The 23,202-nt window shown below is 49.7% G+C and overlaps 1 protein-coding gene across 2 annotated transcripts; it reads left to right on the top strand.

Annotated features, from left to right (window-relative positions):
- Positions 1–336: 336 nt before the first annotated feature.
- On the top strand, positions 337–20,740 carry ACTG2 (actin gamma 2, smooth muscle). Of its 2 annotated transcripts, none has more exons than XM_070068907.2 (9): positions 337–380; positions 6,910–7,070; positions 7,832–7,960; positions 11,945–12,055; positions 12,344–12,428; positions 13,604–13,765; positions 14,599–14,790; positions 18,100–18,281; positions 20,518–20,740. In XM_070068907.2, the coding sequence occupies exons 2-9, from the start codon at positions 6,945–6,947 to the stop codon at positions 20,659–20,661; spliced, it is 1,131 nt and encodes a 376-aa protein (XP_069925008.1). In that variant the 5' UTR covers positions 337–380; positions 6,910–6,944; the 3' UTR covers positions 20,662–20,740. The 2 variants fall into 2 exon arrangements, with proteins under 2 accessions (XP_069925008.1, XP_069925009.1); XM_070068908.2 differs by lacking the exon at positions 337–380 and adding an exon at positions 2,756–2,865.
- Positions 20,741–23,202: the final 2,462 nt, after the last annotated feature.

Below are 23,202 nucleotides of genomic sequence, written 5' to 3'. Positions count from 1 at the left end.
CTTGGTATGGTTCTTTCTCCAGGAGCAGAGCTGCCTCTGGTCTCACTCTGGGCAGCTTATAAGGCCTGGTGTGAGTTTTGTTTATGCAAGTGCAGCATAAAAGGAACAAATCCACCAGCACCGGGGCTGTTGCACTGGAGCCCTTTTGCATACATTTTTCAAATGATAATTCACTCTACCCACCCCGCCTGCCCCACCCCCCAAGGCCGATTTATTGAAAAAACCACCTTATATGGTAATATTGCTAACACACCGTCAGCTGGCCTTTTTAGGGACTCTGTTTAAAGAAGATCCGCCTCTGGGGTTTTATATTGCTCTGGTATTTCTGCCAAAGACACACCAGCCCTCGGCCGCTGGGAGAAGGACCTCTCGGTCATTCGGTGAGTACTGGGACGGCTTCTGCCGCCTCCTCCTTTCCGGGGCCGCCTGGCCTCTGGGGCGCGGGAGGTGCCTCCAGATCAGCCGGCTTCTGTGACGCCAGCCCAGGTCAGACGTCAAGGCCCTCGGCGGGCAGCGGCTCCCGCAGGCGAGCACACTGCTGCCTGCCAGGAAAAGGCATTTCCTGGGGCAGGGACGGCTTGGAACCCTGCTCCCTGCCCTTGAAGGAGGGCCATCTGGGACGCGATGTCTCAGTCTCGCCAAGCCCTGCTCCGCCGGCCAGGGCCCATGGACCCCGGGCCGTCCTTGGTCAGGATCAGAACGTCTGGGAGGCTGTTTTAGGCGAGCGGATGCTTTGCAGAAAACCAACTTCTTCTTAGGGTGTTTCAAGCCGGGCCAACAAGGGCCCTGGTACGGGGAGCAGTGGAAGGGTATTTTCTCCCCGTCCTGGTGGGCCTCTCCTTCTGATTTGCACGTGGCTCAGTTCCTGAAGGGTCACTGTGGGTCGGGGGGGAGAAAGTCAGGGGTGAGTGGGGGCGAGCGTCCTGTGGCATTGACAGTTTATAGGCCTGGAAGGGACTGGTAGGGGAGAGAGGGTACGAGCATCTAATTCTCTGATGAGGGCATTGGACCTAGGAATGGTAACCCATGGGTCCAAAAGACTCACACCCAATGTGAAGACACGCGCCAATGCAGTTGCCCCCATGGCCCCTACCACACACACACACACACACACACACAGGTGTGCACACGGAATTAAGAGGAGGATGAGACCAAGAGGCCCCTTCCACTGTCGTGATGAGCATCCGCTGGCTGAGACAGACTGGTGAAAGCCTTGGAGTCACACGGGCCGCTACCAAAGTGATTGAACGACCCTGATTTCCTCGGGGCTAAAATGGGGACAATGCTAACACTGCCCACTTGGCAGCACAGTTAGGGGACTGGGTGAGAAAGTGCAAACAGGAGGCCTTTGGTGCATCATTGTCTCTGTAAGAATCACCTGAAGGGCTGGTTAATGCACACTGTCCTGCACCCCACCCCAGCGTCTGGGTCAGCAGGCTGGGGAATGGGCTGGGCTGATCGTTTGGGTGCCTAACAAGCTCCCAGGTGAGGTGGAGGCTGCTGGTCTCGGGTCACACTTTAGGCATAGGGAGGCTGTGAGTGCAAGAGGTTGGCCCTTCGAAGGGACTGCTCTGGCAGCTGTGGGGACAGTGGACAGCACAGGACAAGAGCGCTACTGCAGTGTGTGGGTGTGCAGTGTGCTGGTGGCGTGCAGGTGGAAGTAAAGGGGGCTGGTGATTGGTTGCGTGGGAAGTGGGAGGCCCCAGGGTGAGAGGTGCAACCCTCAGAGAGGAAATTCCAGGTAGGCTGCAGTGATGAGGAGAGCAGTCCTGGGGGAGCTGAGATGCCAGGAGGCATGGAGTAGATGCACAGCTGGCAGCTGGCTCTGTGATATGGAGCTCAGGAGGAGGGGTCTGGACTAGAATTGAGCTGGGGGAATGAATGGGAGGCACAGCTATAACAGGCCTCGCCAAAGCTCTTGGGAAATGGGATTTTAAGTTTATTTATCTTGATGCAAATTTTTGAAATCCATACAAATGCCAGGTATTCAGAAAATCCATGGAGAATTCAGAAAATCACGGAGAATCCACGAAAAAAACTACCCATGGATTTCAAATTTTTTGCACCAAAATAAACTTATCTTTTAATTCATTTTTTGCCCATAAACTTCCTGAAGTACCCTTGTTAGAGCCAGAAGACCAGGCGCCAAGAGCAGGTGCCCGAGGGTCAGCATCACTACTACCAGCAGTGGTTTTTAATTGAATAAGTGTGTGGGGACTCCGCGAAGATATCCTGGAGTTAATTAGAAGTGCTGTTAGGTTTGTCCACCGTGGCAGTGTTTTTGTGAGATGATTTCTTTCTTCCAGGTTTTCTGATCCTGTGTATAGGCAAATAGGCAGCCGCCAACATGTCATTTGAAACCATCACCCAAAAACGCGTCCTCAGCTATTGTTTGAAGTCTGGGACCTGCATGCAGCCTTTGTAGGCATTGATTTGCGAAATTGATCACCCAGTTCTTTGCAGGGTGAGAGGCTCCAACCTGCGGATGCTTTTTCTGTAGAAGAAATGAGTGGGTGTGGCTGTGTTCCAACAAAACTTTATTTACAGACACTGAAATCTGAATTTCACATTTTATGGGTCATGAAATATTATCTTCCTTTTGCTTTTTATCCCAACCATTTAAAGACTTTTTAAAAAAAATCACTTAGCTTGCAGGCTGCGCAAAAACAGGCTTGAATGTGCCTATCTTGACTGACAATTTATACAACACTTTCCTTTCCATAATTTCATTTGATTCATCATTCTGGAAAGAGACATGACCGTTTCCATTTCGTAGTGGAGGAAACACAGGACGAGTGGAGGGACATACACAGACCGGGGACACAAGAAAGGGACGCAAGAGAGGGGAGGGCCGGAAGAGAAGAGGTGAGAAGAGCTCTTGACCCAGTGGGTGCCTTTGGAGTTTGGGAGGGCGGAGCTTACACCTCTGTCCTCACTGACTTGGGGGTGGTCAGGGAGGTGGGTGAGTGAGCAAATTATTGCACTCATTATGTCTTTGGGTTTTGGCTGCCTTTGGGAGAGAAAAAAAAATGAAAGCTTTGCTTCTGAGTTGGTGAGAGCCCCAATGAAGGCCAGATGTGGGACGTGTGGAAGGAGCCAGGAGCGCCCGCTCAGCTTCCAGTGAGCGCAGCGCGGTGTGACCCCAGGAAACCGCAGTGACTTTGGCTCCCGTTCAGCTGACATGCCCAAGTCTAGCCACAAATTACCAGACAGCGGCGGAGGAAGGTTTCGGATTTCTCCTGGCAGAGGCACTGCCGGTGTCTGACGCCAGGGAAAAGTCCTTCTTCCCAGGGCAGCGCCGACCCCGCGGGGGCTCCGGGCCCGGCTGCCAGCCCGCGCCCTGTCTTCACCACCCTCACTTCTCCTTTGGCTCTGCCCTGGAGAAAGCAGATTGAAAACCACCTGAAGTGCTGCCGACCCGCGTTGTTGACAGCTTGGAGTCGCTCTGTGGCTTGCCTCGGCTCTCTCTCCTCCTGTGTGGGGGCAGCTCCAGGCGGGAGACAAAAGGGTTCATTGAAAAGCCAGACAGACTTGAGCTATAGATCACACAGGAGAGAGGGACGCTGAGGGACCCTGGGCGGGGCAGTCGCGGAGAGGCAGCTTTGCCTCTCTGCTGTCTCCTAGCTTTCGAGGTTTTTCCCCCCCACGTGGGCCGCTACTGGCTAGCACAGGGCAGCATACTTGCAGAGGGAGAACTGTGCTCGTGGGGCTCAGATGCGTGGGCCCAGCCACAGAGAGATGGGACTGTGAGAGCCCAAATACAGGCTATATCGTGCCTGAGAGGGGGCCTCTTGGGTGGTGGGGCTCTCATCCAACATTTGTTGAGCACCTACTATGTGCAAACACTGAATTAGGTGCTGGGGTTCTGAATGTAGGCCAGATATGGTCCTGGTATGGAAGGGGCTCGGAGACTGATAGCAACTGAAGAACACTGATCTTTTGTTGTGGGGCTTTGGCCGCCAACCACTCTAGAGAGGCAGAGCAAGAACACCAAACATGGAGAAGTTATGGCGGTTTCACGAGAGCAGAAGGAAGGCTCACGCTCGGGCTTCGGGCGGGTCCCGGGTGATGCCAGGCCAGCCTCTCCCAGCCTAGGAGGTCTCTGGCTGAGATCTTGAACTTCCCTGTGACTTGATTTCCACATCTGTAAAATGGGACTTTAAAATATCTTCTTTCAGAGCCATTGTAAAGATGAAACAGATAATGTATATTATTACACCCCAAGTGGAAACACCGCGTACACGGCTATGTTTACGGAACGAGGCAACTTGCACCCTTTCCATTGTATTGCATATTTGCACATTTGTTCTCTCCATGGTGTGGCAATTAATTTACAAATCAATTTATTTAGTATTCAATACCTGTCTTCAGCTTGAAGGTGGTTTCTGATTTTGATCACTTCTGGCAAACCTGTGGCATACAGGCTCTCAGACAAATCTTTTCCTCAACCCCGGGGTGTTTCACAAGGATAAATGCTTAGAAGGGCTTTGGTCATATTAAAAGATATACACCTTTTTAAGGCCTTTGGGAAGGGTTTTTAAATTCCTCCATGGAAAAGTGGTTCAACTTGACGCTGGCAAACACTTCTGAAGCTTGGCCAGAAAGGGTGGCCCCAAGAACCGGACACAGTCCTCAGCCAGCGGTGGGGGCAGGTTTCATCCTGGCCATAGCACACCACTGGCCGTCAACAGGACTCCCCGTCCTGCTCACAGACGCCACACGAGAGCTGTCCTCGTGGTGCTACTGAGATCGACGTGTCAGACTTCGTATTTCTCGCATCAGGAGTGATCTAGCTTCATTCAGGTCATTTCCTCTGCCTTCTCTGTCCTCTTGGCCTTTGAGCCTTCCTTCCAACATATGCATGCATTACTCCCTCTCCCAGCTCTGTGTTCTGTCTGGAATTTCGATGAGCCCGGGTGCCTCATTTTCATCCAGTTCATTAGTGAAAATGTCCCAAAAGGACCCGGAGTGGAGCCCTGGGGTGCAGCGCTGCCTCCAGGTTGGCGGTGGCCCCTTACTGAACACCTTTGAGTGACAGGAGTCAGGCAGGTATAGAAGCCTGCCTGTGGTGTCCACAAGGACGTCCTGGTCTGAGCCCTGTGAGTTGGGGCAGGGCGCTGGGGCTCCATGCAGGGCCACGGGGCCACTAGAAGCAGCAGAGACAGAAGTGAAGCTGGATTTAGGAAATCACAGCAAGTTGTTCACCTAACACATGCTCAACTTTAAACATAACTGGGGGGGGGGGGCGCCATGGCTCACTTGGTTAATCCCCCACCTGCGGCACCGGCATCCCATATGGGTGCCGGGTTCTAGTCCTGGTTGCTCCTCTTCCAGTCCAGCTCTCTGCTGTGGCCCGGGAGGGCAGTGGAGGATGGCCCAAGTGCTTGGGCCCTGCACCCGCATGGGAGACCGGGAGGGGGCACCTGGATCCTGGCTTCAGATCAGCGTAGCTGTGGCCGTAGCGGCCATTTTGGGGGGTGAACCAATGGAAGGAAGGCCTTTCTCTCTCTCTCTCTCTCTCTCTCTCTCTCTCTCCCTCTCTCTCCCTCTCTCTCCCTCTCTCTCCCTCTCTCTCTCACTGTCTAACTCTATCTGTCAAATAAAAAAAAAAAATAACTGGGGAAGGACTTCCTTTAAGTCTTAAACAAAAACTTGTGCTTGGTCTCCATTTAGCCCCTCTGGCCTCGAGTTCCTAGGCCTGTGGCACTGTCTCCTCTTTGCTTTGGTCATGGGCTTCTCTGTCCAGCGTCAGCAGAAGGACCCCGGGGGCTGGGGCCATGGGGTTCCACAGCACCACTCCCCTCCCCTGCACTGCAGAGCCGCTGAGGTCTCGCACCCCAGTCTTCCTCTTTCGCAGCTGCCTCCTCTTTCCAAGCCTCTTGTTCCTCTGTGCTCTGGATTTCTGGAAGTTGCCTCCCCAACCCCTCAGCTGGGGTCTTCCCCACGCCCACCCAACCCTGCCCTGGGCGGGCCAGGCTGGATGCAGAGCTGCTCACCGCCTCCGAGGTTCTGTCACTTTTGCCTCAACCCCAAGTGCCAGGAGTTTGTCAGCTGCTGTCTGAAACTTGGGAGGGAGGGAGGCAGGAGGGGAGGGAAGGAGGGAGGAAGGGAGGGAGGGAGGGAGAGAGAGAAGGAAACTTGAGCAGATATTGGAAAAAGGAATTGCTTCACCATTTCCCATCCATGCCAGCTCAGATCTCAGCATTGGGGGAGGGAATTCGTTTTCTCCACGGTTGGAGGCAGCAGGGAGGGAGTCCCATGGTAAAATCCCTTCCTTTCCAAGGTGGTTCTACTCTTGGGATGCTGCAATTCACCCATAACCACTGCATCTTTTCTGCCTTATGGTCTGTTATGTTGCTGATTTTTAATCAGATAAACTACAAGAAACAGTCTCCTTGCCACACAAAGGCAGTCACGGGCATCAGTCTGTTGGAACACTTTGCTGTGCATTTATATCCATAAGTAGAAAATCATAAGAGAGACAGTGCTTTGTGCTTTAAAAAGAAATCAAGGGCATGTGTTTAGCCTAGTGGGTAAGACGTATCAGAGTTTCTGGGTTCAATTCCTGGCTCCAGCTCCTGACTCCAGCTTCTTGCTAATGTAGACTTGGGGAGGCAGCAGGTGTTGGCTCAGGTAATTGAATCCTGCCACCTACATGGAAGATCTGGGTTGAGTTCCTGGCTCTTGGCTTCGGTTGGGGCTTGGCTGGGCTTGGCCACTGTGGGCATTTGGGGAGTGAAGCAGCATATAAGAGTTCTCTCTGTCTCCTCTCAAATAAACAAAATAAAGAAATCCCATAAATGATCATAGGTGACACACTTTATTTTGGGAATTTGCTATCGCTGAAGAGACCGTCTCCAGAGTAATTTAACAAATGACTGACTAGTTGTCTTCTCTCCAAACCCCAAGGTGCTCTTGTCCCCAGCAACTCGGCCACACTCACCATGTGTGAAGAGGAGACCACCGCGCTCGTGTGTGACAATGGCTCTGGCCTATGCAAGGCAGGCTTTGCAGGAGATGATGCCCCCCGGGCTGTCTTCCCCTCCATCGTGGGCCGCCCTCGCCATCAGGTGTGTGCTCCCCTGGATCCAAGGCCCAGAGTCCTGAGGAGAGAGCATTGCAGTGGGGAGGCTTTGCTGAGCTGTGCATGTGTGACTACTTGTGCTGGGGATGGGGACATTTTTCTGATTCATTGGTAGAGCAGGACCCTTTAAATAGAAATAGCCAGGCCTAAACTGATATACAGCTAGCATACAATGATGCTCTACATTTGGTTTAGGATTGGAAAATTAATTCCTTCACCACTTGCCATCCACCCTAACTCAGATCTCAGCATTGGAGGAGGGAATATCTGTGAGAAATTGAACTCCACGACGACACATACACACTTGGAGATCGATGGCTGAGACAGAGGCAGAGGAGCAAAGAGGCAGGAAAGGAATTGATGTGAACAAGACTTGGGAAGGGGAGGACTTAGAAAAGGGGCCACCTGGGGATAAGGGAGACTCCAGCAGGTGGAAAAGAGCAGAGCAGAGATCTGGAGATGTACAGGTGCAAGTGCAGGGTATTTAAGGAGGTCAGGTACAAGTCCTTTGCAGGGTGGTGAGGTGAAGGGAAGGTGGATGGATGGGCTCTGATTTTTTTGCATAAAAGGACTTTGTCTTAGAGAGAAACAAGAAGCCCTCCCCATCCCTCCTGTCACCTCCACACTCCCTGGTGTCCTGTTCCAGGGGAAGAAGTGCTCCTTCCCCACCCTAATCCTTCATCCCTGACCTTCCCTTCCTTGTGGGGGCCCTCTGCTGATCCACTCCTCTTCCCTTCCGCCTCGCAGGGCGTGATGGTGGGAATGGGCCAGAAAGACAGCTACGTGGGGGATGAGGCTCAGAGCAAGCGGGGGATCCTGACTCTCAAATACCCCATTGAGCACGGCATCATTACCAACTGGGACGACATGGAGAAGGTATGTGGATGGACTCCCGTATGGCGCTCCCTTCCAAGGCAACACATCCTCCTGACCCTGGCCTTGCACAGGCTGCTGTGCCTGGTCAGCCCTTTCGCTCTCTCCTTCCTGTCGTCCCCAAGACCACTTCTCCAACCTCATCTGCCAACCTCTCTCCTTGGGCTCCCGGGATGGCTTCCTCCTGATTTCTTTGTTTCCTGCCTTTACTCACCCAATTAAGTTTCTGCACTGCTGCAAAGCTTCTCTTTCTAAAAACAGATCAGCTCGTGTCACTCACCTCCTCGCGCATCTTGAGAACTCCTGATGAACCGACAGAGGGCCCTGACTCCCTGGCCCTGCCTAGTTCCCGGCTTGCTGCTTTTGTGCAGCTTCACTGCAGCCGGCGCTCACTCGCTCGCTCGCTCGCCCGCTCGCCCTTCTTGGAAACACAGATGCTGCCTCCGGGGAGGCGAATGCTCCTCTCTCCTTTTTATTTTCCCTGTCATGGCTTCAGATAAGTGCACTGATGCTGTATTATGATGATGATTCGCTAATGAACATTTTAAGTGGGGCTCTCTAGGGGTTTCTAGAAGCGTTTTTTGTAAAAGAAAAATGCAGGGGAGGCAATTTTTAAATGGTAGCGTTTGTCATAAACAAAACCATGTGTGCAAAATGCTAATAGAGCCTTTCTAATATTCTTTTGATCAATTCTGCTGACAGTTGTCTGAGAGTTCTCGTTTCTGCAATGCCAGTCTTTGGAAATGTGATAGAGGGCTTGTTGAGCTGACTGCAACTGGGAATGGAGAATGTGGATTTGAAATCCGTGATTCACTTACCGTTTTCCCTAAACCCAGATTCAGTCACTCTGAATGTGAGATAAGTACATAAAATGCAGCAGCTTTCACATTAGATGGCGGGGGGGTGGGGTGGGAGTAGGAGCACAGATATTGGAGTCAGCACAGAGAGATCTGGGTGCAAATCCTACCCCTTAAGCTTTAATTTACATATCTGTGAAGTACAGATAAAAATACTCTCTTCAATAGATTGCCTTAGAGATTGAATTAGGTAGCCACTTAATATAATCTCAAGGCAGGTCAGTACTCAATAAATAAATAAGACATATTATGTGTGTCCTTGCATACAAGACTGCTTCAAAACAATTGTGGAGGTGGAATTAAAAATCAAAACAATGCAATGCAAAAAATATTCCAACAAATGCATTGAAGGATTAGTACAAACAGCTCAGACCAGCTGATAATATGAAGTGTCCCCAAGCAAATAAACAAAGGAGGCAAGCAGCTAATTTGCAAAAGAGAAAGTACATAAAATTTTACCCAAAACAATTTAAACTTCTTTGAAACACATGAAACGAACAAAAAAAAATCAAAGTAAAACAAGTATGAATTCTATCTATCAAATTATTTCTTATTTTAAGGGTGAGAACACTGAATTCAGGTCAGGGTGGGACAAATCAGCCACTTTCTCATTCCCAAGGGAACAGGAGAGTGCCTTTCTGTGGGTAAAAGAAGTCAAAAGGTTTTCCAGTTACCATGTCCGTTAGCCCTGTAATTGCACTTGTAGAATTCTTTTCTTTGGAGAACATCCTGAATACAAAGAAAGAAAATGTGATAGCACAAAGACTGTCACAGAACTATTTATAAGCAAAGATCAAAAACACCATGAGTAGTAACTGACAAAATACATGTGATGAAATGTTGTGTGAGTATTAAAAATATGCTTGTTCCATTTATCAAAAAGAACATTTACAATGAAAAGGGAGAGTATGTTATAAAAGCAAATTTGAACATGACCATATAATCAAATAATATGTTAATTAAAAGATATGAAATAAAAACAATGACAAATTCAAAAATACATAAAGACAAAAGATAAGGAAAAAGGAAAAAAAAATCAAAATGTTAGCAGTCTCTTATTAGGTGACAGGAACACGGGAGGTTTTGTTCCTTTTAAAAACGTTTTTCTGGTTTCTTTAATTACCAGTGTCTCTCACTTTGAAGGTGCTTTGTAAGAGCTCAGGAAGATGACATGAGGTGCAGATGCTCAGGCCCACACCCAAACACGCTGACTGTGTGGGTCTGGCTCAGAGCCTGGGAACCCACACCTGTCACAGTGATCGCAGATGATGCCGAGGCAGGGCGCCTGGGAAGCACAGGGCTGGGAGCGTGGCGTCCCTCGTTGAGGCCAGCTGCTGTCCTTCACACTGCTATGGAATGTTCAGAGTCCAGGGCCTCTGCCCGGGCCACATCCTCAGCTTCAGGTGCCTTCTGCAGCCTCTGGATACCTTCCTGGGCCTTCAAAGCCCGTTCAGATCCCCGATATAATGAGTTTCTTCTTTCACTTAAAATGTGGCTTGTGCCTTTCTTTGTGTTTTGTCTTTTTGACTGTCTTTCTCCTCTGCCATCTGAAACTAGGAACTTGGGCGTCAAGTCTCACTCATCTCTGCCCTCATCGCACTCAGCACCATCCTAGCAAAGTCCATAAATACATGGGTCCAGTGGAACCAAGTGACCCTGCACCTCACTGCTTTTTTTTTTTTTTTAAAGATTTATTTATTTATTTGAAAGGCAGAGTTAGAGAGAAGCAGAGGCAGGGCAGGGGGGAGGGAGAGGTCTTCCATCCGCTGGTTCACTCCCTAGATGGCCACAACAGCCGGAGCTGCGCCGATCTGAAGCCAGGAGCCAGGAGCTTCCTCCGGGTCTCCCACACGGGTGCAGGCGCCCAAGGACTTGGGCCATCTGCTTTCCCAGGCCATAGCAGAGAACTGGATCAGAAGTAGAGCAGCTGGGACTTGAAACTGGCTTTTACCCACAGCGCCACAGTGCCAGCCCCATACCTCACTTCTGAAGGAACCAAAGCCCCATGTCCCTGCCACTCTTTGTCCGGTCTCTGAAAGAACCATTGCCGTCTGGTTGTCCCAGAACAGTGAAGAGGGAACGGGATGCAGGTGGAAGAAGAGACTTCTACAGCAGTGGCTGTCACCCAGGCTGATTTCCTCCCATTAGGCAATGATGGAGACCATTGTGATTGTCACAGCTGGACAGATGCTGCTAGCACCTAGTGGGTGGCAACCAGTGGTACTGCTTAAGATCCCATAATGCACAGGTCTGCATCCACAATCAAGAATTCTCCAATCTAAAATGCCATAGTGCTGAGGTAGAGAAATCCTGGTCTAACGCCTAGCCTGGCCATTCAATAATAATGAAAATTGAGATTAAGCACATCTGTGAGATCCCCGGAAGGAGACAGTATGCAGTTTTCTGGAAGCTGGTTAAAAGATAGACTGCTGTGGAGGACGGCCCAAATGCTTGGGCCCCTGCACCCATGTAGGAGGCCCAGAGGAGGCTCCTGGCTCCTGGCTTTGGATTGGCCCAGCTCTGCTGTTGCGGCTGTTTGGGGAGTGAACCAGCGGATGGAAGACCTTTCTCTCTCTCTGCATCTGCCTCTCTAACTCTGCCTTTCAAATAAATAAATGAAAGCAACAACAACAAACAGATGGACTGCTTTAATAGATGGATGTGAGCAGATCCTCTGTGGAGGGCCACACCACTTCTGGACAAGTGCCTGACCTCTCTCTCTCTCTCCCCTCCCATGGTCTAACTTCTACTAGTATCTTCCATCAGCCAAACGTAGCCAGAAACCAGAGAGAAATGAACACTCAGTGATGCCATGTGCCTGCCCTGCCTCTGCCTAAGCACCCAAAGCAGGGCGGAGAAGGGAGAAGAGGGAAGAAGAGAGAGGGTCAAATGGAAAAAATCAACACACAGAGTGTATTAGCTCAAGGTCTGGGTCCTGCCCTGGTTCTGCTGAGAAGGAATAAACCCTCTGGATGTCAACCAGAGATGCCCAGGGCTGACAGTTCTCTTCTCCAAACCCAACCCAACACGGGACAACATTGGGCCCACTCTTCCAGGTAGGCATGGCAGTCAGGTTTTTTGAACCTCCTGGACGAGTCTGCAGGGCTCATGTGGCTTTTGTCTCAACCAGATCTGGCACCACTCCTTCTACAATGAGCTGCGGGTAGCACCTGAAGAGCACCCCACTCTGCTCACGGAGGCGCCACTAAACCCCAAGGCCAACAGGGAGAAGATGACACAGGTAAGAGCCAGGAAGACTTGTGCACCAGTACAAGAACACAACATGAATGCTTGGCCAGATACTGTCTCCACTATATACCTCAATGCAAGTGAGGTTTTGTTTTCTTTTGTTTTGTTTTGTTTTTGAGGACCTGCTAATATGTGTAGACCATGCCAGGCCCAATGGAAGGTGGGAGTGGGATAACTAAATTGACACCATTCCTGCCTTTAATAAGATTAAAGACCATTCTGTAAGCCAAGAGATGCTGTGATTTTTGCCAGAACATCTTTCATTCCTCATTTTTCTTAGATCATGTTTGAAACCTTCAACGTCCCTGCCATGTACGTCGCCATTCAAGCTGTGCTCTCCCTCTACGCCTCCGGCCGCACAACAGGTGTGTAAAGTAGCCCTGTAATCCACCCCTTTGCTGAGTGCAGGGGAGGTGGGGAGAATCTGAGCTCCTGCAGAGGCTCCCTATTCAGAAGGATCAAAGGGACCACCAAAGACCAAGAAAAATTAGATGGAATTGCCAAATGGAATGTCAGATATGAATCTAGCCAGTATGGTTGGAAAGAATCTATGTGAACTACCCTTAGCTAGTACATCTGCTGAGGGCCGTTTCCCTCGCAGCAGTCATTCCAGAAGTTTGTACACGTGTGCCAACAACATTGCAATGCTCCTGCCTCATGAAGTGGCAACAGCAGAATCTGTGATGGTGGGTATATCAGCTGGTGACCATGATATAGAAGGATACTCGGGGAAACAAAATAAGGTGATCTTTATGTGTTCTCTTATTTGAGACCGAGACAGACAGACAGCAGAGAGGGGGAGGGAGAGAGAGAGAACAAGCACGCTCCTATCTGCTGGTTCATTCTCCGATGTCTACAACAGCTGGGACTGTGCTAGGGCCAAAGACAGGAGCCAGGAACTCAATCCAGGTCTCCCATGTGGGTAACAGGAATTCAGTTACCTGAGCCATTACCTGTCACCTCCAAGGGTGCACCTTATCTGGAAGCTAGAATTGGAAGTGGAGCTGGGACTCAAATGTGGGATATGGGTGTCTTAACCACTAGGCTAATGCCTGCCCCCAAAAAGGATTTCTTATGTTGAGAAATCTTGCTTCCTCTCATGGTTTGCTGAAAGTTTCATCAGTAGATAATGTTAATTTTATTCACATTGCCTGGTTTTCGTAGCTCCTTCCAGATCTAACATTCTGATTGTATGTGCATATGTGTTAGTTTGACTTCTAAAGGATGTGTAAATTATCCATGCTCAGTCTAGATTTAATGCAAATCAACAATTGTGCATCACCATGAATGTGCTTAAAGAAATGCAAGAAAAGGAGACATTTTATTTGCTTTTCAGAGTCCTACAGTTTCATTTAAGAGAAAAAAAATTGACAAACACAAAAAATAAAAAACATGATTAATGATTCTCCAAGTGGGCCAGTTTTCTTAACTGCTAAAGGAAAACAGGGTTGTTGAAGGTTATTTTGATAACAGATGCCAGAAAGAGATGTGTGTAAGGTGAGAATGTGGTTTCCATAAATCCTACCTTCTGTGTCCACAGGCATTGTCCTGGATTCAGGGGATGGTGTCACCCACAATGTCCCCATCTATGAGGGCTATGCCCTGCCACATGCCATCATGCGCCTTGACCTGGCTGGCCGCGACCTCACTGACTACCTCATGAAGATCCTCACCGAGAGAGGCTACTCCTTCGTGACCACAGGTGTCCAGTCACTTTCCTCATTCTGACTTGAACTCACAGCTAAATCTGAGCTAGGTCTAGAAGTTCTCGGAACAGAAGAGAATTCTGTGGCCCTGTGTCCTCGGACTCTCCTGGGGCAGAGTGGAAGCTCCTAAGAGAAGGCTGTGCCCCTAGGTGACGCCAGTTGGTCAAGACAGCTGTGATGAAGAGGAAAGCTCCCAAGCAAACGCTCTGGCATGGGAGGGAGGGTGGTGCAAGCTCAGGCCCACTTGCTCTGAGCAGCGCTAGGCTGATCCCGCTCCCTCCTTGCCCAGGGATCTGCTCTTCTGTCCAGACCCATACCAGGATCAGCACTAGGGCCTAAAGGGTGGAAAGACAGGAAAGATCTGGTGGTGCATTTCTTGCCTAGGAGTACCTGTGGTTCATCTCAGGACACGTGGAAAGAATTAGGTCTGCATTTCCAAGGGGAAGATGACATGTGACTCACTTGGGCAAGAGGAGTTTTTAGGTAGGGGGCCTTGCTAGATTCCCTAAGATCACAACACACCAGTCTGAGTGTAAACTGGAAGTGTGTGTGCAAGGCCGCCACCAAGCCCTTGTCAGGACAGAGTGACGAGAGGAGGAGAAAATCCCATGCAAAGTCTGACTTCAAGACTTCAGACTCCCACTTTAGAAAGGTGTAGAAAAATCAGCTCTGTACGGGGAGATCCTTGAAGCGCTCCAGGGACAATTCTCTCATCAACCTTAGACTGAACCCAAAGTAGATGTCAAGAGGAGGTTTTCATGGAGATCAAAAGGAACAACTAAACTAACAGAGCTGAGGATCCACTTCCTGTCATTTCTGCTCCTTTCAGCTGAGCGAGAAATTGTGCGCGACATCAAGGAGAAGCTGTGCTATGTGGCCTTGGATTTTGAGAACGAGATGGCCACAGCAGCCTCCTCCTCCTCCCTGGAGAAGAGCTACGAGCTGCCAGACGGGCAGGTCATCACCATTGGCAACGAGCGCTTCCGCTGCCCGGAGACCCTCTTCCAGCCCTCCTTCATAGGTGAGATGCCGACCTCCTGCTCATGGAATAGCGCGGAGGGCGGGAGCGAGGGGCGGGTGACGATGGGAGAAGCATCAGGCGTCCCGACACTCGCTCATTGTTTTTATTTTTGTTTTTTTTTTTTTAAACGCTGGCCCAGCTCTTGTTAATTTCTTTTTATTTTAATTTGTTTGTAGCACATACAATGTGATTTGTGGATACAATTTTTTAAGATTTATTTGTTTGTTTGAAAGGTAGAGTTGCAGAAAGGCAGAGGCAGAGAGAGAGAGAGAGAAGTCTTCCATCCACTGGTTCACTCCCCAGATGGCCACAAAGACTGGAGCCTGGAGCTTCTTCCAGGTCTCGCATGCGGGTGCAGGAGCCCAAGGACTTGGACCACCTTCTACTGCTTTCCCAGCTGATGGCAGAGAGCTGGATCGGAAGTGGAGAAGCCAGGATTTGAACTGGCACCCATATGTGATGCCGGCACTGCAGGCATCCTTACCTGCTATGCCACAGCGCCGGCCCCTGATTATTATTTACACATACCTCATGTTTTTCCAGAAAGGGCCAAAAACATAAATCATACAACATAAATAATATAACTCTGTAAAATCTAATTTTTTTTATTTTTATTTTTTTGACAGGCAGAGTTAGACAGTGAGAGAGAGACAGAGAGAAAGGTCTTCCTTCCATTGGTTCACTCCCCTAATGGTTGCCACGGCCGGCGCTGCGTGCTGATCTGAAGCCAGGAGCTGGGTGCTTCCTCCCAGTCTCCTATGCGGGTGCAGGGACCCAATCACTTGGGCCATCCTCTACTGCCCTCCTGGGCCACAGCAGAGAGCTGGACTGGAAGAGGAGCAACCGGGACTAGTACCCGGCACCCCAACCGGGACTAGAACCTGGGGTGCTGGCGCCACAGGCAGAGGATTAGTCAAGTGAGCCACGGCGCTGGCCAAAATCTAATTTTAAATAAAAGATTAAGGAGAAGCAGAGAGGAGAGTAAACTTGAAATGAAGAATGAGGTTAATACACAGATGTATCAGAATGTTTTCTGGATCACTTAACATGGGATACAGGGATTGAGTCCATAGCAGTAAGGAGGTTGGGTTTGAGGGTCCTACCCGGTCCTACCCTTGAAACCCTGTCACCTTCTTCAAACTGCAGTTTTCTTATCTATTAAATGCAAGTGATAATAGTACCTACTAGATAGGACAATGACAAGGGTGAGATACAATATTTCATACGAAGACAATTATTTTCTCGAGGAGTGTATTTAAAGACTGACCTATAAGCAAAGGCTCATAAATGGTGCAGGAAGTGGTCGGTAGTGAACAGAAGAAGTGCTGTCAGCCTAAGAAATCAGCAGAGACTTCTTAGAGAAGCTGAACATTTGGGCAGGACCTTGAAGAAAGAACATCATGTTTTGGCATCCGGGAATGGAAAGAGAACGAGTGAAGAATGACACACGGGGCAGAGGGATGGTGCATGTGAAGGCATGAAGATGTGGCAGGTCGGGTTCTGTCTGGGTCATGATGGGAGAGTTTGTGTGTGCGTGTGGTGTGGGAAGGGAGGAGCTGCTGGACTGTCTCAGCAATGCAGAAGCCCTGCAAGTTTCTAGGCAGCAGTGTAGCAAGGTCAGGTTGTACCTAAGGAGATCCTCCTGTCTATGGTATGGAAGTATGTTGCAAAAAAAAGACTGGAATCAGATCAGGCCAGACAGGTGGATATGAGCTGGTTTGAAAAGTGTGGCCTTTCACTGTGGAAGGTCTTGATGCCAGGCTACAGTAGCTAGATGTCAACCTGCAGACCCTGGGGGACTGTCAAAGTTGATTTGATGTCTATGACCATAAATGGAATCCTATTAGGCAATAAACGAGAATGAAGTCACTTTGGTTATTTTCTGTTGCTATAAAGGAATACCACAGACTTGACAGTTTATAAAGAAAGGAGACTAATTTAGATCAGAGTTTTGGGGGTTGGGCAGCCCAAGATTGAAAGGTTGCATCTGGTGAGGGTCTTCTTGCTGCCTCTTAACATGGTGGAAGGCAGTGAACATGCTCGGGGCATGGAGAAAACTCAGTGGAACTCATCCTATAATCGGGAGCCCAGTCTTACAATAATGAACCTGCTCCTTAATCCATTCCTGAGGTGGTGCTCAGATGGATGGGCCTTGAATGCACTGTGCTAAGTGAAAGGAGCCAGACACACCAAAGGACACATACCATGAGATTTGGTTTATATGAAATGTCCATAATAGGGAGATCTCTAGAGACAGAAACCAGAGTAGTTGTTGCCTAGGACTAGGGCAGGATTGGAGAGGAATTGGGGAGTGACTGCTAACATATGGAGTTTCTCGGAGGGTATTAAAAACCTTCTAAGATTAGATTGTGGAGATGGTTGTACAACTCTGAGTACCCTGAAAACCACTGACTTATACTTTTTTTAAAGATGTATTATTTATTTAAAAGGCAGAGTTACACACACACGCACACACACATACACAGAGAGAGAAAGAGAGAGGAAGGGAGAGAGAGAGAAAGAGGCAAATAAAGAGGTCTTCTATCTGCTGATTCATTTCCCAGATGGCCACAAAGGCCGGAGCTAGGCTGATCCGAAGCCAGGAGCCAGGAGCTTCTTCCAGGTCTCCTGCATGGGTGCAGGGGCCCAAGCACTTGGGCCATGCTCCGCTGCTTTCCCAGGCCATAGCAGAGAGCTGGGTCAGAAGTAGATCAGCCAGGACTTGAACCTGTGCCCATATGGGATGCTGGCACTACAGGCAGTGGTTTTACCTGCTATGCCACAGCACCAACCCCTGACCTATACATTTTAAAGGGTGATTTTTATGGGAAGCGATTTATATCTTAATAATTTTGTGAAAATAAAGATGATATAACAAAAGTGTCCCTTTAGAAATATGCCTCAGGGAACAGTGTGAAAGATTCATCAGAAAAGGAAAAAATAAAAGCAGGGCCATAACTCATTACAGAGGAGGGGAACTTTTTGTTTGCCAAGGACCATTTAGATATTTATAACATCATTTGCAAAATTATCAGCTTACCAACTAGCCTGCTATAGATTTGTTGAATTTCGGGTCCTGCCTTCAGTTGCCTTGGCAGGGTCAGACCATGTGATTTCATAGGCCTTATATGGCCCACGGGCCAGATATTCACCTCTCCTGCTAAGGGGGTCTGACCCCATCATCCTTTGGGAGGTGATTAAGGGTCTGCACTAGGGTAGTGACAATAGCACAAGAATTATTTCAGAGGCTGGAGGTGTGAGTGTTTATGCAGCGATGGGCATTGACTAAAATACCATGATCTCCACTAGGCATGGAGTCTGCTGGGATTCACGAGACAACCTACAATTCCATCATGAAGTGTGACATTGACATCCGGAAGGACCTGTACGCCAACAACGTCCTCTCTGGGGGCACCACCATGTACCCCGGCATTGCTGACAGGATGCAGAAGGAGATCACAGCCTTGGCCCCAAGCACCATGAAGATCAAGGTGGGTCTTGCCCCAGCTCCCCCAGTCCTGTTCTTTGCACAGAGATCTGCTGGCCTAGGAGGATGACAGTCAGGTTCCTGGTGGTCTCCTGGGTTCAGTGTCAGCCCGGGCTGGAGCCCCTTTCAGCCACTTTTGGAGGTTATGTTCCTTGGGCACTGATGGGCTGGAGAGACGCTTAGCATGGATCTCAAACATAATCACGTGGAAGTCAGATGAGAAAGGGTTGAAAGAATTGGGAGGAAGAGGATACTGAAGGGGTTGAGAAAGAAATCAGGAGGGTAAATGAGGGGAAGAAAGGGAGGAGGCCACACGACAGCATCTTTAAATTTTAAGAAGGACTTGGAGGTGACCTCAGCAGACGAGGACAAAGGTTTCCAAGAGGGTCCATTTGGCCACAGGGCCAGCTGCCCCTTTGCACTCCCAGGGACGCTCCTTGGCTCCTGGACAGCCTCTGAGCTGCTGTCCCTCTTGGTTTGGCCTCGTCCACACTGCTTCTCATGACAGCTCCTTGCCTCTCGACCACTGCTCCTCCACCTCTGGTTTCCAAGCAACCATGCAGGACTTTTCCGGGTCCTAAGAGTGCTGCCAACAGGTTTAGAAAAGGAGTCAGAGTAGAAACAACAAATCAGCCCAGAGTTATAAAGCTCACCTCCGGGAAGCAGTCCTGATGTGATGAAGTGTATTCTCTCTCAGGATTCTAGGAAGTCTGCCCCAGGGAAGAGAAAGTGCTTATCGTGAGGAAGCAGAGCAAGCCACCAGAAAACTGGTGACATCCCATGGGCTGTTCTTACCCAGAGCCACAGAAGCAGCGCTTTTAGCAAGCCCTGTGGCAGGACTTGTTACTGGGACCATGTGTCAGGACACCACACATGGCCTCAGCCCCCCAGGTTCTGGTTCAGTGAGCCTGGGTTGCCCCGTTCACCTAGTCTGATGCATGACCACTCTTGATCTGATGGTTCCCAACTTGTCAGCCACTGCCCTGCGTTTGACAATATGTGCTGGCCTTCGTGGAGTTTAGGAACTGATTAGTCGACAACAGTCAATGCAAGGGCAACCCAAGAAAGACACGAGGAGGGACAAGAGCACTGCAGGCAGGGGGCATCCAGGGAGCAGAGGCAGTGTGTGAGTCCCCTAAGCACACTGGACAGCAGACTCGTGGAGAGAACTTAACAAGCCTCGAGGATGTGAAGCAGAGCTCTGGAGTCTGGGAGAGCCGAGACTCAACATCACCAGCCTAGGACGAGCCGGAGTTTTCTCACAACTAGGACTGCCCAGAAGTGAACACCTGTTACCTTCTTAGTCCTTCTCGCAGTCCTTGAGGTCTCTGCTCAAGGAGAGTCTCCGGTGACTTCTGCCCTCCTGGACAATAACTTCTAAATATGCTTCTTACGTTGCCGTTCCATGATAGGGGCAATTTAGGAAATGTGTAGAGAGATTCTAACGGACAGAAACTCAGTTTAGTGTCTGGTTTGCCCTAACATGGAATTCTTAGACCCTTTAGAAACTGGGAAATTAATTGAAGAGTCACAGCCCTTTAGGCTTTTTTTTCCCTGATGGAATTCCAAGTTGTTTGACACAATGACCAGTTTCTCGTGGCTAAGCTCAGAACTCCTAGTGGAAAAGACGGATACTTGTGTATGGAGGCAGTTGAGCACTTCTCAGATATAAGTGGCTGATGAGATGAAGCTTAAAACAGGGTCTGGGCAGACTGGCTTAGACTCATCAGACTCCAGGCAAGGACAGAACATCCATTGCCCACTGACAGACTGTGACATCACCAGGGCACATCCCAATAAGCATTTATTGTTCCTGCATCTGCAGGTCCCCTGGGAGTTGGCCAAGGTCAGGCTCGGCTAAGTAGCTCTGCTTCAACTGCAGGTGCAGCAGCTAAGGTCAAGTCCACAACTCTCCTTCAGTGGCTCAGGCTGGAGGGCCAGCAGCCCTTTAAGCTTTCCATAAAGATGGCTGAAGTGCAAGCAAATGTGCCCAAATGCACAAGCACATTTCCAGCCCCACTGTGTGCCGTGTTCACTACCAGCCCATTGGCCAAGCAAGCATCTGACCCAGCCCAAAAGTCCCAGGGTGGAGAGGGCCTTTTCCCATGGAGGAGGGGGTGGGAGGGAGTACACCGTGAGCAGTAATTGAACCTAGCACGCTTCTCCTGTCGGTTTTTGGCCATGGAGGCTGCCCTTCCCAGGGGGAACCTGTCATGACTTGCCACATTTGTTCTCTGCAGATTATCGCTCCCCCAGAGCGGAAGTACTCGGTCTGGATCGGGGGCTCCATCCTGGCCTCCCTCTCCACCTTCCAGCAGATGTGGATCAGCAAGCCTGAGTATGATGAAGCCGGGCCCTCCATTGTCCACAGGAAGTGCTTCTAAAAGTCAGAACAGCTTCTCTGAGGGTCCCCTCGAGACTGCTCTGTGACCGCTCATGACACATTAAAACCTGCAAGCCTGACTTCTCGGTGTGGGGCTCTCTTTCCCCTGGGCTGTCTCATCCGCTGCTGAGGACTTTTCATGCACTACTTCTAATCCACACAGTGCTCCTTGGAGATGGGCACTACTACTATCCCTAAATTCCAGATGAGGACACTGAGGCTCAGAAAAGCTAAGGGCTCGCTGCACATCACACAGAACCAAGATTAAAATTCGAGTGGATCTGAATCCAAAGCCAGTGCTCTTCCTCCTCTGCCAGCTTGTCTTCTTTTCCTTGAACAGGAGTAGGAACGAGGGCTTGATGACTTCTGGGCTTGCAGAGTTGCCTGTTCCTGCACTCAAGAGACCGTGAACACACAGAACCGCATGACACAGGCTTATAGGCTGTGCCATAGGAGTGGTTCAAACACAGTGTTATCTGAGCTTGGGTGAAGGACAGTCCTAGTGGGTCTGCGATCTCTGTGTGGCTCTTTGTCATTGAGGATTATGTTGTTATTTGCCCCAAGATTAACCAAGAAAGGAATACCACCCACCCATGGGAATAACATTTTCTCTCCCTTCCTTCTCCTCCTTGCTCCCTGCTACCACCCCCTCCCCACCTCCTACCCTAGGTCACTGCTGTTTAAGTTCACAGGAATTTACTGAATTTTTGGCATCCAAAATGGCTGGTCAAGCCCCATGGGATCTATATTCCTCACAAAGATGATTCCTGCCAGTCAGTGTCTCACTGTATAAAGGGAGACACACACATACACACACCTGACAATGATATGACAGGAAGTAGAAGCACCCACAAAGTACTATGAGAAAATGCAGGCTAATAATCAGAGCTAACATTTACTGAGTGCCTAAAATACCCTAGGTGATGGCTTAAGAGCTCTGCATGGATTTCCTCGTTTAACCCGCACCATAACCCTAGGAGACAGGTATTCGCTTCACTCCCATCTTACAGCTGACTTAGTTAGGCCACCCAACTTATCTGTTGCAGAGCTGGGCCCTCACTTCTGCCTGGTGCATCTTTCACTCTCTCCAACTGGTCAATCCCCAGCCTCAGGCTCTTGATTGCATTACAGATTGACGCGGAATGACCCATCCACTTGGAGACAGTGGGGTTCAGTGGTTAAGCACGGGGACCTTTATGTCAGATGCTCCTCTTTCATCACCCTTGCATTTACTCTCCGGGGTGGGGTGGAGTGGGGCTGGGCTGGAGGAGCATGTTTTCACAAGCCCTTCAAGGATTTCTGTCTCAGGATGGATTTCCAAGAAGCAGATCCTGAATTGAGGATTATGCAAGTGACATATCAAGGAAGGGCTCTCAGGAGAAACCATCAGTAAGCAGAGGAGGAGTGGCGGAGGAGGAAAGGGCAGGAAACCCAACAAAAGGTGGCTGTAAGGCAAATTCCCACAGAAGCCAGCTTCAGCTGGACCCTTCCCTGGGGAGCTCTGAGGCAGCAGAGCTGGGCTTTCACAGTCCTGCACCTGCCAGGGATTGGTGAGTCCTACCCTGGGGAGAAGTGAAGTCTTGGGTGGAGGCGAGGGTGGACATAGGTATACACACACACACACACACACAGGATCTGAGAATAGGCAGAGCACTGAGACACCTACCATGGGGAGGCATGTGGGACTTCTTAGGGGAAGGGACAAGCTGCCCCAGTCATTCCCCTCTCTATCCTGAACATCCATTTACCTCCCAGACCCTTCCTTCTGCCCGTAACCTTGTCCCACTTCAAGAAAGAAAAAAGGTGCTGTCCTAGATTCTTCCATGGATGCTGAGTATGGACTGATAGAGATTGTGTCTTGGGGAAAGTAGAAATCCAACAGGAAGTCCATTAAAGATAAGTAGAAATAATGTCCCAGGCAAGCTGAAGGCAGCCATTCCTTACCGTCTTTTATGTAGTGTCTGTTGCATGGTAACTGTGTGGCAGGTGCTCCATGCAGGGTCTCCCTCTCAATTCTCCCTCTCCCCACCATGCCACCCTCTCAACCACCTCTGTCTGTGATTCGGTGGATCACTCAGAGTTCATTTAAGAAGCAGAGCCATTATGAGTATTGTAGGAATAAGAGATTTATTAAGGGAAGGAGACTTTGTCCAAAGGTGGAGGAGCTAGAGAAACAAAGTGGAAGCCTTCAAGGAACTGTAGGATAAGCAGAGAGGAGTCATGAATGTGTGAGGACCAGCTGGGTTCTACCTGCTGGGGACACCTCTGTCACAGCATCTGACTACAGAGATCTCCCCAGAGTGGCAGATGCTCCCATCCTGCCTTCCAGATCTCACTCCAAGTCCTCTTCTGGCTGGCTCTAACTCAGAGCCCTGTTAGGAGGGCATTCTGGAAGCATACTTCCCAGCTTACCCAAATCAACTTAGTGCCATGCAGCACATCAGGAAATCTTTGATGTGGATGAGGTAGAACTGACCAAAAGCCCAAGCAGCAGACAAAAAGTCTGGTTCATATTTTTGTGTGTTTACCTCCTATTTTCAAT

Source organism: Oryctolagus cuniculus, chromosome 2, assembly GCF_051225735.1.
Source record: "Oryctolagus cuniculus isolate XC-2025 breed Fujian yellow rabbit chromosome 2, ASM5122573v1, whole genome shotgun sequence".
NCBI lineage: Eukaryota > Metazoa > Chordata > Mammalia > Lagomorpha > Leporidae > Oryctolagus > Oryctolagus cuniculus.
Note: the sequence above shows the minus strand (reverse complement) of the source record. Positions and strands in the feature narration are given on the sequence as shown.

Bases quoted from the DNA above. Each gene is read 5' to 3' on its own strand.
- ACTG2 (XM_070068907.2), top strand. From the start codon at position 6,945: ATGTGTGAAGAGGAGACCACCGCGCTCGTGTGTGACAATGGCTCTGGC. The intron at 14,791-18,099 runs GTGAGATGCCGA...GATCTCCACTAG, and splicing joins CTTCCAGCCCTCCTTCATAG to GCATGGAGTCTGCTGGGATT. The intron at 18,282-20,517 runs GTGGGTCTTGCC...TGTTCTCTGCAG, and splicing joins CAAGCACCATGAAGATCAAG to ATTATCGCTCCCCCAGAGCG.